This window comes from Opisthorchis viverrini (genome assembly GCF_000715545.1).
Source record: "Opisthorchis viverrini unplaced genomic scaffold opera_v5_522, whole genome shotgun sequence".
Taxonomy (NCBI): Eukaryota; Metazoa; Platyhelminthes; class Trematoda; order Opisthorchiida; family Opisthorchiidae; genus Opisthorchis; species Opisthorchis viverrini.
In genome coordinates, this window is record NW_008752184.1 from 118,797 (window position 1) to 132,389 (window position 13,593).

Below are 13,593 nucleotides of genomic sequence, written 5' to 3' on the forward strand. Positions count from 1 at the left end.
GAGGATTAGTTTGCACATGCCAATTAGGGAGAGAATTATGCTCAGAAAACGCGGTAACTTTCACTTGTAAGCTTGCATCTATGGTGCTACCACATTGCAACATGATGGTTTTCAAAAATTATCAACCGGAAATCTTTAACAATTGCACATCTTCAGTGTAGCCTGGATAACGATTGATAATCTTCGAAGTCAGAATCAATTATATAGCACGAGATATCCCCGCTTAAATCTTCATTGACAAGATTTGGGTGGAATTAGGTTTGGCGTTGATTTACGTGCATCATCGCTCAGGAGAACCACATGAACACTCCGAGGAACTCATTCCCTAGGTGATCTTAGTTCGCGACCGGCTTCTAGATACATAACAAGATTTTCGAAATCTGCTTTCAGAAAGTGGTTAAATTTACATGAAAGATCTTCACAAAGTAGTCCATCACCGGTGTGAGCGGTAAGCACGATCAACCCTTAGGTACAAACAAAATTTCATATAACCTTAGTTTGAACATAGAAAACATTTGTGTAAATTTTAGAAGAGGACGTTATTTATCTGAACCACTGAAATCTCTCGCAACCGTGGCAGATACCTAAGAAGTATCAGCGTTTACCACTAATGTCAGGCTGCCGCCGATCATGATGATGATGATGATGATGATGATGATGATGATGATGATGATGGTGATGATGATGATGATGATAACGATGTTGATGATGGAGATATGTGACGAAAACCAATTGGTTGTTTTTGGGCATTAGGTGAATGTCTAATACTAGTTACCGCTCACATCAGGAACAAGACTAGTGGACAGGAGCAGAAAAACGAAATACGGGATGCCGTTCTACATAATGAGAACATGAGAAATATATTGACAATTTATGTAGTTGTGGGCTTGTAATAATAGTTCGTCTAGCAAACGAGACCTTCGGACCAAGGGTAAACTTCGTTTCAGCCATTGAACAAGGTTATCAAAATTGTCGGTTACCCTGGTTATCAAAAACCTTGTACCGGAGTGCTATTAGATTTCTGGTGGATAGCTTTTTCACATTATCGCCAGACATTTGTAATGCAAAGTCCGATTTAGAAGAGGCGCACAGTATAAAATTCCGTGCAGATGGAGCTTCAAGTAAGACTGGACATGCTGCGTCGTTATTTGTTTCTCATTGCGTTCTTGTTCTGCGTCGCACATGTTGCATGGGTGGAAGCTACCGGTGTCCACAATTGGTCATCTATTTTTAACCAAGAACCGTCAACTAACTGGGCCGTCCTTATCGCTGGTTCTAACACCTGGAAAAATTATCGACATCAAGTACGTCTCAGTTGGTGTTTTGATTGTTTCGATTAAGCAATCTTTCTAAACTTTACATGAGATGGTTTTCGAAGGGATATTTGCCCTAATGGTCCCCAAAACAGTTGCATTCTACCCAATTATCTATATGGCTGTGATGCTCAACTGAAAAAGACGGTCGATCGAATTCACAACAAACGGGTGGACATTTCCTGGCCTGTGTTCGTTCTCGACAGCATGTTACTTGTCGTGCTAACATATTTCATTTTGCGTGTGGTAGATTCCACAGAACTATTGAACTCGGACGGTAGTGAAGTGTATTCTGAGTTAAAACTTAATCACCCATAAGTGTTTTATATCGCATTATGTTAGCTGAAATCACTGCCTGTGAGGAGAAGGTATGTTGTTGCTAAAAACGCAAAAATACCCTGGACCAAATGATTTTCAAGTCAACACTAATCAATTAACCTTGCTTTGTAGCATCATTTTAGAGAAACGCTCCTACTCTCCGCAGTACCGTCACATAGAGGCATCTGATTAAAGATCCAAGTTCCAGAAATATCAGGAAAACCACTCACGTTGCAGCGACAGTAGTTGTTACGCCAGACAGATCAATTTCGAGAGTACCGGAAATGCCTTGCAATATGAGGAAATAATTTTACAATACTTGGAAAGATCAAGTAGTGTTTGTTTGAAAGAAAAATATGGAACACCCCTCTGAAAGAATTCATCCGTTCGCTCGTGCCAAATTTGCATTTGGTTATATGAAAATCGTATGCAAAAATCGTACGCATATTGGATGTGTCCCTATCCAAGATTTAGTGCTTGCGCATGTCATCGTTCTCACACTTGACGAATTTGAAGCTGTGGACCACACAACCCCAGGAAGCCTGGAATCCCGCTACCTGTACCTAGGCCCTGTCTTTGAACTCCCTCGTAAAACGACATAAGGCACATGAAACGTTCTAGTCACAAGGGAAGTCGAGCCAAGTAATCGGCGATAGTTAAATTCACTTAGAGCCTCATCGAATCAGCTGAGATTGTTTAGATTGTTTCTACCCTGACCACGAAAAAACCAGTTAAACAAGCATTGACAAACTATTTCACCGCCATGTTCGATTGGAGTGATTTCTAGTTGGTCACGACCAGCTGGTTGATGAAGGCTGAAGTACAACATGCAACCAGTTATTTCTCAAGCCTTCGGAGGTTACACGATCGCTGTCATGACTGCATTTGAGGAACTACAGTTATTAAGTCGATTAATTGTTCAAAATTTTTATTCTAATGATACCTCATGTATACCAGGGATTGCTTGGCTGATAAAATGCCAGTTTGTGCCTGTTGCGTGTATAAGCTGGCATAGGAAAAGCATAACACCAGAGGTTCTTCCTTCCTCCACCTTTCCAGTCCACAAAGATTCTCAACCCATGCAGGTGTTGTTTTCTTACTAGAAGTTTGACTGTTCGTTGAATGATATTGTGCTCTCTGCCGAGCAGAAAACTTGTCCAAGTTTCGAAGGAATTTAGAGTGTTGGCCGAGTTCAGTAGGTGCATGTAGGTTGGTACACCATTCCACAAGCGTGGTGATCAGTATCTTGCGGACAACACTATCTAGTAGAAGTTAACATCAGATGTCGGCTTGTTCGGGAGGGACGTCTATATTGGTTCTGGTCGGCTTTCTTAACATTAGGCTTCAGAGGCTTCTCAACGGTCAGCTGCGGTGTATTCTCCATTCTAGTACAGCGACAGTGCATGATTATTCAACGCCGGAAATGGCTGTGATCCGGGTTTACACAGAGGCTGTCTTACGAGCGACGCCACGTATAGCTTATTTCAATGTGGTTTGACTCTACTGCCGGTTGATTTTTGTAAATGGGTGCCGTGGTCAGCGCATTTCAACTTTGGTTCAGCACCCACCGAAACAAATCGCCTAGGCGCTAAGTCTGCCGAATTGTCCATTAATGTCTCCGACAACCACAATAATATATGGGCTTTTGTTCAGGCTATCCTCCAAAGTTTGGCAAATGTCAACCATCAATATGGTAGACCATTCAATAAGAAGGCCTTTGGTTCAGGGATCTAGAGCAACACACCTCCATTATAATAAGCAGCAGCTATTAGATCACAACAGTAACGCAATGAGCAAGCGGAAACTCATGAAGAGATCAGCACAGCAACCGGGATGAGATTTTAATACACATTTCGGAAAAACGCAAAGCGTGTCCACGGAACAAGTATGCTTCGCAGCCTATTTCAAAGTGCAAACGTTAAAGATGGACAAACAAACTGAAGAATAATTTAAGAGCGTCTATGGTCAACTTCCTTATTCGCGCCGCGGTGTACAGCAGACAAGGCAATACCAAGTAAGCAGCTATAACCTATTGAACAGAAATGTAATCGTCTCATTTGCTGGTAGTTTTCGGAAAGCAAAAATTCTCAAGAGTCTTAAGAGGGTCAAAATTTAGCTACTATAAAACGACACCGTAAAGATGTTGCACAATTTCGGTTGTAAAATTCACCTTCAATAGGAAGCGGAGTGGAGTCTCGAGAGGTACACAAACTACTCGCGTGCCTAATCAGTAGTATCCACCGTCACAGGTATAATTGGCCATTTGTTGTTTTCGATTAAGGCCTTCAATCCAAGAGCCTAGTTGCGCTGGTGGATTTTCAGATTGATGGTGGATTGTGGAGACTTTCCGAAGCGAATTACAGCCTCCGACATGGATGATTTCTACCCAATCACCAACCTGGTATGACTGTCTTATAAAGACTACTCAGTGGGTTGTTGAGGCGCAAAACTCGTCAGCAGTTTTTGAGGTCTAAGCTCTCTCTGATAGACCCAGATGAAAACATTTTCAGTTGGAGTGTTAATACAACAACATAATTGGTTAAGGAATGACTAACTTCCATCACCTAGCAAACGAGGCACCATGGGTCAGATATATTCTAGAAAATCTCAAGAAGGAACAGCACAAGGAGTGGGCTGTGCGCAGTACAGTACATGGAACCCTTCTCATTACTCCCTAATCTAGTCCGCTATACGCATAACGATTTGTAGAAGTCGTTATGGTTAAATTATCGATCAATGGAGGTCAGGCTGACCGATGTCGTGAAACCCGATGCAAAATATGCAGCCATTGATATGAAACACTACGAAACATTTGGGACTTTCGCTTCCAGGGGAAGCAATAGTGCACTCTAGGGATAAACGTTTGCACGGAATTCACACCATTTTAATGCAAAACTAACGCAGTTTATTTGTTGTTCACGAGGGGTTTGAAAGACAGCTTTGAGGGAGTATCACGAAAGAATTCCGTGATGCTGATTTGCTAGCCATGTAGGGAACTTGTCTCATGTGATTGTATCCAAAGAAACCGATAAAACCAATGCAGAGAAACAGCATTGACAAAAAGTTTGAATCTACCACAATCACGAAGAATTGCCGTGTTGTCGTTCCTTGGAGGAATCCCGATCAAACCACGTTCCAAAGTGGGGTGCGGCGCGCGCTAATCAGTTGCTCGTGGCCAGTCGGCTCAGCTACCTAGCGATTGCCGGGATGTAGCGGCTTCCGGACAGTCCGGAGAAGCGCGAAGTACGCTTTGAATAAAATTCTAAAAAGGATGCATTAATTGCATAGTGAACGTTCTGCCAAGGGTTTGCCTCAGATAAAGGATAAAATCTCGATTGAAAATCCCAAACAGTGGATTTCCCCAGCGCAACAGCCAAATATCTGACTAGTGAGTTGTCGTGCCTTAATTCATGCAGTTGGGTAACGGAAACACAAATTAGTAAGGTACATTCAAATTATTGCTTTTGAAAAAACCGGCATTCCACCAAGAATGCATGATCCTAGGCACTCTGCATGCCTTATTCAAATTCCGCAACTTAACTGTCATTTGTATTTCACTTCAGGCGAACGTTTTCCACACCTACCACGTCTTGCGTGCAAACAAAATTCCAGCGGAGAATATAATCACCTTCGCCTAAGACGATATTGCAAACAATCCTAAGTAAATATCGTGTACAATATTTGACATCTGATGGTAACTAGTCTACTAGTCTGATAGTGACTAGTCTTCAGAAATCGTTTTTCTCTATTTGGCTTCAACTTGTCTCATTTTTGCGCCGTAAATTTTACGGATATAAATCATGAATGGAACTGGATGCCGTGTGTCTTTTGCGCCACTCAAGATAAAGTCTCTGTAAAGTCTCCACCATTTCATGGCGTTTCACGACACCAAACCCCATATAACTCTGACGAAATCAACACTAGTGAGTAGCAAAGTTTGACTTTGTTTCGATTGTCAGTAGTCTGGAATAAACAACATCGATACCAATATGTCGTTTGAGTGCATCAGACGGCTAATGATTTGGATCGAGGATAAAGCGGACAACGTAGAAGTCTTAAAATTTTGTAATACAACCGATTGCTGTCTTCAGTAGAGGAAACATTCTGCGGAACTTAAATGTTCCTTCTGGCTTCCAGTTTTCAATAATCGTAAGTTGTTTACTGCCGAATCGATTTACATTCACGGACACTTGGTGAGGATATGCTCATATAAACTGTTACTAGTAGCGTTGGCTGTACATTTACATAAAATAGTCACCTTTTTAAAACAATTTGTAAGGTTCAAAGTTGTCCACCCACCGGGATCATTGTGGGATGCATAGACAAGAGTTGCGATGCAGATCGTTATTATACATTCAATTGAAAGTGGGAAACAGGATGCCATCACCGTCGTTAAAGTTTAGCCAACTACAGGACAGGTAGCAAACTTCCAGAAGAATTTCCTTTTTCCATTCCTTTCCATCCGAACTACACGTAAATTCTTTTGCAAAAAGCTCGCTGCGCCTTCTCATTGTTTTATTTCAGCAAACTTCCAGAAGAATTTCCTTTTTTCATTTCTTTCCATCCGAACTACACGTAAATTTTTTGCAAAAAGATCGCTGCGCCTTCTCATTTTTTTATTGCAGAAATCCGTTTCCAGGTCAAGTGTTCAATGACTACGAGCTAGAAAATGTTTACAAGGATGTGGTAATTGACTACCGTAGAAAAGTATGTCCGTGCACAGAAATTAAATGAATTTGTTCAATGTGTAACACAAGGTGCAAATAACATGACACTGCGTATAAAAACACAATGGCAACCGTAGAGCAGGCCAACCAGTTTTACTGCATTCTAGAACGGTTAATTTGCCTGAACGAACATTAGCCATAAGGTGATAGTAAACTCCCAAGTAGCCCACGACCGAGTTCACATTTCTGCTTGCGGCATAGTAAGTAAGCCTTCAGTGTATTACCGGTATTTTCACAGCTTATTGTTCGATCTGAACCTTCGAAGCTAACGTTCTTGTCGAAATAGCAACCTGTATCAGTGCTCGACCCATATGCAGCCTTCAGTGTATTACCGGTATTTTCACAGCTTATTGTTCAATCTGAACCTTCGAAGCTAACGTTCCTGTCGAAATAGCAACCTGTATCAGTGCTCGCACCCATAAGCAGAGCTTCGTTCATGAAGTGTATGCGTCGACTCTTGTCTGGGAATTGTGGTGCCTCCTGGATTCGCCATTGGCAAATAGCATTCGATGGACATGGAATCAGGATTGGCTATTGGCTTCAATCAGAGTTCGTCATAGCAACCTGTCTGATCAATATGCCATGCTCGGTAAACTCACCAAAATTCGAGTTTTAAGCCCTCGTCAGTCAGCGACCGCCGTGAAAGTAATATGAGTGAACATGGAGAGCAGATACTAGATTTCTTTTGTTAGAATGGAATGGGTGGTTATCGCGAATAAAATAAGTGTGAAGTACACAATTTTCGCAGAAATTATCGATTATGAGTGGTTATTTGTTACAGGACTTCAAACTGAATATCCTCATGAGAGTATTGAAAGGCGATACGAAACTTGAAAAACGAGGGAAGAAAGTGTTGAAAAGGTGAGGTCGTGCGGAAGTAGACATTGTTGATGCACTTGCCAGAATTATAGTGTTGCAAGTCATCGTTTTCGGATTTGCCCATAATCTCTTTAATTATAGCTCCCAGAGTGCAGTCAAAAAGATTTGCTTTACTCCAAGAGAAACCCGGTTTACTAATTCTAGATTGTGGGTTATTATTTTATCATAGCCATCGGTCGCCACTTTTAACGAGTTACGAAATTATTCAGAAATGCGTGCTTGTGAATGATCAAATATCTCTTCTGAATTGTACAACATGGAATGGGTCGATCTTGGTTTTCTCGTAGTGAGGATTTGTTTTTACTCATTGTGTTGTTTCAAACCTCAATAATAGATAGACAAAATCCAAGTCCATTTGCAGTGCTGTCGATTGGCTGAACAGTAGGCCCTCAAATCCGTATCGCCGTTCACCGGTAACACTCCGAGCTTTTAGAATGCCCGTCTCGCCTTGGGTTCCATGCGGATTGATAACGTCGCAGTTAATCTTTCGTGAATCTTTTCACGGCTTCTTGACCCGCAGATGACGAGACGTGAAGCGCCGGGTTACAAATGCAAGCCAGGAAATCAGAAAATCTTTTATTCGCTTGCAAATCATAAATCTCCCGTTAAGTTAGTTACACACTTTGTGGACCCGGAATGGTGGTGCGATCTTTGATCACCCGGTCTTTGCTGGTCTATTAACCGTATTAACCGTTTCCAATCCCGCACATTGCTTGGCGAGATAGAGGAAGAAAGATAGAAAGACAGATGAGTAATCAAAGCCTGCAATGTCTCTTGCAAGACGCAAAGAGTGTTATCAACAGAAAGAGCCTTCACTCAAACACACTTCGGTAAATCAGACTACAGCACAACAGGAAATCAGAACGAATCAATCGAAATGAAACACTAAACGCAGAAGTCGGATTGAGTGCCACACGAGCAATCGGTAATCGATCAATCAGATCATGAAAAATGGTACTGAGGCAGAAAACACCTGAGTGGAGATAATGCAGACCATATGCAGTAACTACATTTTCAGTCAGAATATGTTGTTGGGCCTATTCTTGGAATTCAGCGGACAGATGGGCACTCTCATTATCAACGCATAATATTACACAGATATGGAAGAACTACCGACCCAATCATTCACTCATGATGTCACTTCCTATGGTGACGGGATATTTGCAAACCGATCATTAGGATCAGAGAATAGCTGAGCATACGGATTGGTGGATGTCCGTGTTGAATTGTAGGTTAGTCTCACGCTGAGTATAATATTGTTTCTAAGCAGTGAATACAACATGGGGATATTTTCATTGAGAGATTTGATTACGCTGCCAAGAGCGTGATTTGGGAGGAGCTGAGTGTCACCATTCCAACGGCAAGATGATGTAACTAGATACGGTGGAATACTGGCTCCAAAAAATCCACTTTTCATTCCCACATTCGTGGCCATGCAAATAGCACACTAATGGAATTCAATTTAGCGACTGATAATAGCCAGTAGCGTGTACGAAATTCTGACCCGCGTGTTCGTTATCCATTTACTTCATATGTTAGGCGCTCCACGGATAAGCCGCACAGGAATTGTGCGGATAAATGCCTCAAAGTTGAATGTATTTTCCTGCACATCATAATCGTGTGCCATAGGCAGAAATGAACTGGGGAACTTTTTATACCCTTCAGATTTCCTTCATCACCAGTTAAACAAGACCGTTTACATTACAAAGCGGCTTCTGAAACTTATGACCAAACCCATATTTTTGGTGAATATTATAATCAACTTTCTCTTTCCGCGGTTGTTTTGCTGCGCTTCCACATGTGCGAGAGCGCCACCAGATTAGATGCCTTTTAAGACCACCTTACCTTTCCCGTTCACTTGCAGCGGGCCTGAAGACAACGTTTTCATCTATTACACAGGACATGGTGCGGCTTCGTTTGTTACTTTTACACGTGAAAAAGTGAGTTTAGATAATTTTTGTAACAACGGCTATGTCTAAATTGACAACGCTGTGAATAGACGCATTGCCACCGGTGATTCCTCATAATACAGAGTTTATAGTGACAGATGGCCTACGCATCCACCGAATGATGGAAATGTAGCCCTATTTACCTCTGGAGAGACAGCACGAATCTTCCCTAGTATGAATGGGCCCCCGTATACTAGGTATGAGAATGCAGTCTGGGATGAAATGCCGACAAACAATGTATAACTGTTCCATTCTTATTGATTATCATCAACGGTGCGCTTTGTATCTGCCAAATGTAGTCGTTCGGCAACAGTGGACAACTGACAGCCTTATTTATCCGCAGATTGCCAGGCTATAACGTCGCCTATCCTTCAGTCAAGAGAACTACATCACAGGTGGCTTATTCCTGGAGTGACAACACATATAGCAAATCCATTCACCGTGTGAATCATTGTTCGTTCAGTACTAATTACAGTGTGTTAGTAGTGAGATCACATTTGTAATTCTTCAGTTCAATGGAAATCACCCTAAGTCTCCATCAAACGTGATTAGGGCTAGAATACTGTCCACAGATTGGCTTGACAAACAGTACGGCATTTCACTTCTCCACGAGCTGTACAAGCCTTATGATGCGATTCCTTATATCAAGGCTACATGCATTCTCATAGGGAACCGTTTTACGGAGCGTATTCATCTGCCCTTCAAATGCTTTCTTAATATTCAGCGAAAAATATTTAAGCCCATCTCGGCGAATGGGATGTGGAAATGGTTAAAAACGGCCGCGATATTGACACTTACTTACTTACTTACTTACTTACTTACTTACTTACTTACTTACTTACTTACTTACTTACTTACTTACTTACTTACTTACTTACTTACTTACTTACTTACTTACTTACTTACTTACTTACTTACTTACTTACTTACTTACTTACTTACTTACTTACTTACTTACTTACTTACTTACTTACTTACTTACTTACTTACTTACTTACTTACTTACTTACTTACTTACTTACTTACTTACTTACTTACTTACTTACTTACTTACTTACTTACTTACTTACTTACTTACTTACTTACTTACTTACTTACTTACTTACTTACTTACTTACTTACTTACTTACTTACTTACTTACTTACTTACTTACTTACTTACTTACTTACTTACTTACTTACTTACTTACTTACTTACTTACTTACTTACTTACTTACTTACTTACTTACTTACTTACTTACTTACTTACTTACTTACTTACTTACTTACTTACTTACTTACTTACTTACTTACTTACTTACTTACTTACTTACTTACTTACTTACTTACTTACTTACTTACTTACTTACTTACTTACTTACTTACTTACTTACTTACTTACTTACTTACTTACTTACTTACTTACTTACTTACTTACTTACTTACTTACTTACTTACTTACTTACTTACTTACTTACTTACTTACTTACTTACTTACTTACTTACTTACTTACTTACTTACTTACTTACTTACTTACTTACTTACTTACTTACTTACTTACTTACTTACTTACTTACTTACTTACTTACTTACTTACTTACTTACTTACTTACTTACTTACTTACTTACTTACTTACTTACTTACTTACTTACTTACTTACTTACTTACTTACTTACTTACTTACTTACTTACTTACTTACTTACTTATATTTGCAAACCGATCATTAGGATCAGAGAATAGCTGAGCATACGGATTGGTGGATGTCCGTGTTGAATTGTAGGTTAGTCTCACGCTGAGTATAATATTGTTTCTAAGCAGTGAATACAACATGGGGATATTTTCATTGAGAGATTTGATTACGCTGCCAAGAGCGTGATTTGGGAGGAGCTGAGTGTTACCATTCCAACGGCAAGATGATGCAACTAGATACGGTGGAATACTGGCTCCAATCACCTTCATTTATGAAAAGTCAAAAGAGCTGCTATATCACGTGAAACTGTAGCAAACCAGCAGGTGAAACAAGACCGTTTACATTACAAAGCGGCTTCTGAAACTTATGACCAAACCCATATTTTTGGTGAATATTATAATCAACTTTCTCTTTCCGCGGTTGTTTTGCTGCGCTTCCACATGTGCGAGAGCGCCACCAGATTAGATGCCTTTTAAGACCACCTTACCTTTCCCGTTCACTTGCAGCGGGCCTGAAGACAACGTTTTCATCTATTACACAGGACATGGTGCGGCTTCGTTTGTTACTTTTACACGTGAAAAAGTGAGTTTAGATAATTTTTGTAACAACGGCTATGTCTAAATTGACAACGCTGTGAATAGACGCATTGCCACCGGTGATTCCTCATTAAACAGAGTTTATAGTGACAGATGGCCTACGCATCCACCGAATGATGGAAACGTAGCTACGACATTCGGACGTCACTCACTGTCAAGTTCGGTAGGCCTCGCCAAAGATGCTATACTGATAACACTATATAAATTTCGTTTTTGCCAAGTTTAAGGTCGGTAAACTCACATGAATTGGTGGTTGATTCATTTACACTGTTGAGCAAGCGTATATACGATAAACAAGGAAGATGATCATATTCGGTTACTCATGTGGCGTAGATGATACTAAGACAAGAAGCCCTATTTACCTCTGGAGAGACAGCACGAATCTTCCCTAGTATGAATGGGCCCCCGTATACTAGGTATGAGAATGCAGTCTGGGATGAAATGCCGACAAACAATGTATAACTGTTCCATTCTTATTGATTATCATCAACGGTGCGCTTTGTATCTGCCAAATGTAGTCGTTCGGCAACAGTGGACAACTGACAGCCTTATTTATCCGCAGATTGCCATAGTATGAATGGGCCCCCGTATACTAGGTATGAGAATGCAGTCTGGGATGAAATGCCGACAAACAATGTATAACTGTTCCATTCTTATTGATTATCATCAGCGGTGCGCTTTGTAGCTGCCAGATGTAGTCGTTCGGCAACAGTGGCCAACTGACAGCCTTATTTATCCTCAGATTGCCGGGCTATAACGTCGCCTATCCTTCAGTCAAGAGAACTACATCACAGGTGGCTTATTCCTGGAGTGACAACACATATAGCAAATCCATTCACCGTGTGAATCATTGTTCGTTCAGTACTAATTACAGTGTGTTAGTAGTGAGATCACATTTGTAATTCTTCAGTTCAATGGAAATCACCCTAAGTCTCCATCAAACGTGATTAGGGCTAGAATACTGTCCACAGATTGGCTTGACAAACAGTACGGCATTTCACTTCTCCACGAGCTGTACAAGCCTTATGATGCGATTCCTTATATCAAGGCTACATGCATCCTCATAGAGAACCGTTTTACGGAGCGTATTCATCTGCCCTTCAAATGCTTTCTTAATATTCAGCGAAAAATATTTAAGCCCATCTCGGCGAATGGGATGTGGAAATGGTTAAAAACGGCCGCGATATTGCTTACTTTACTTACTTACTTACTTACTTACTTTACTTACTTACTTACTTACTTACTTTACTTACTTACTTACTTACTTACTTTACTTACTTACTTACTTACTTACTTACTCACTCATTTACTCACTTACTCACTTTCTCACTTACTTACTTACTTACTGAATGTCAACCGGTAGCTGGCTGAAAATGTAGAGGACACGATGTCACTAATACTTCAATGAAACAAACAGACAGATAAAACGACAAGGTAAGGAGCTATAAAATCACCAGGGCGAACAAAACGCAATCAAACTTATTCCTTCAACTGATCCTGGTGGAAAGTATTTCCAAAAACTCAGTACTCGTTCAGCTATATTCTTCCAATCTCATACGAATTTTCTTTTTATTTATGCTTTACTACAGCTCACTGCCACCCAACTGAACGATGTCCTCGCAGACATGCGTTCGAACAACAAGTATAATAAATTGGTGTTTTATTTGGATGCTTGTTACTCTGGCTCTATGTTCCACGATATTCTTCCTTCAGATGCGGGAGGTAAGTAGCGTAATTTTTTTGGCTGGCACTCGTGGGGACACTGTGAATATCATCCAGAATTTCCTTCACATATGGTAAAATACCGCACTGGCCAGTATAACAAAACCAATTAGCGAGCATGTGTGTTCACTTGTGATCTTCATTGGAGACAGTCCCCGGCCACCTACAAGAAGCTCTTAGCCGGATAGCGAACAACATCCAACCTTCATCAATCAATGTCACCACAGCTGCTGAGCTAGTTTCAGCTGGTTAGAAGATGTCACTGCAATATATGTGCAACACCTGTGATCCTTGGGATCCCTCTGCAGCAAACATCCTTCCCAGGTGGATACAAAATATGAATGAATATAGGGTCGTTTATAAATAGTGCACTTCCACAAATCAAACAGCAGGTATAATACAAGTGTCATTCTCCT

At 40.6% G+C, this 13,593-nt stretch overlaps 1 protein-coding gene across 1 annotated transcript in view; it reads left to right on the forward strand.

Annotated features, from left to right (window-relative positions):
* Positions 1–1,134: 1,134 nt before the first annotated feature.
* T265_11569 (hypothetical protein) overlaps positions 1,135–13,593 on the forward strand; it is a gene marked incomplete at both ends in the record, with an annotated part of 78,055 nt that continues 65,596 nt past the window's right edge. The window contains 3 exons of the mRNA XM_009178253.1: positions 1,135–1,304; positions 6,257–6,338; positions 12,913–13,177. Coding sequence (XP_009176517.1) covers positions 1,183–1,304; positions 6,257–6,338; positions 12,913–13,177 — 469 coding nt within the window. The remainder of the gene's footprint in view (positions 1,305–6,256; positions 6,339–12,912; positions 13,178–13,593) is intronic.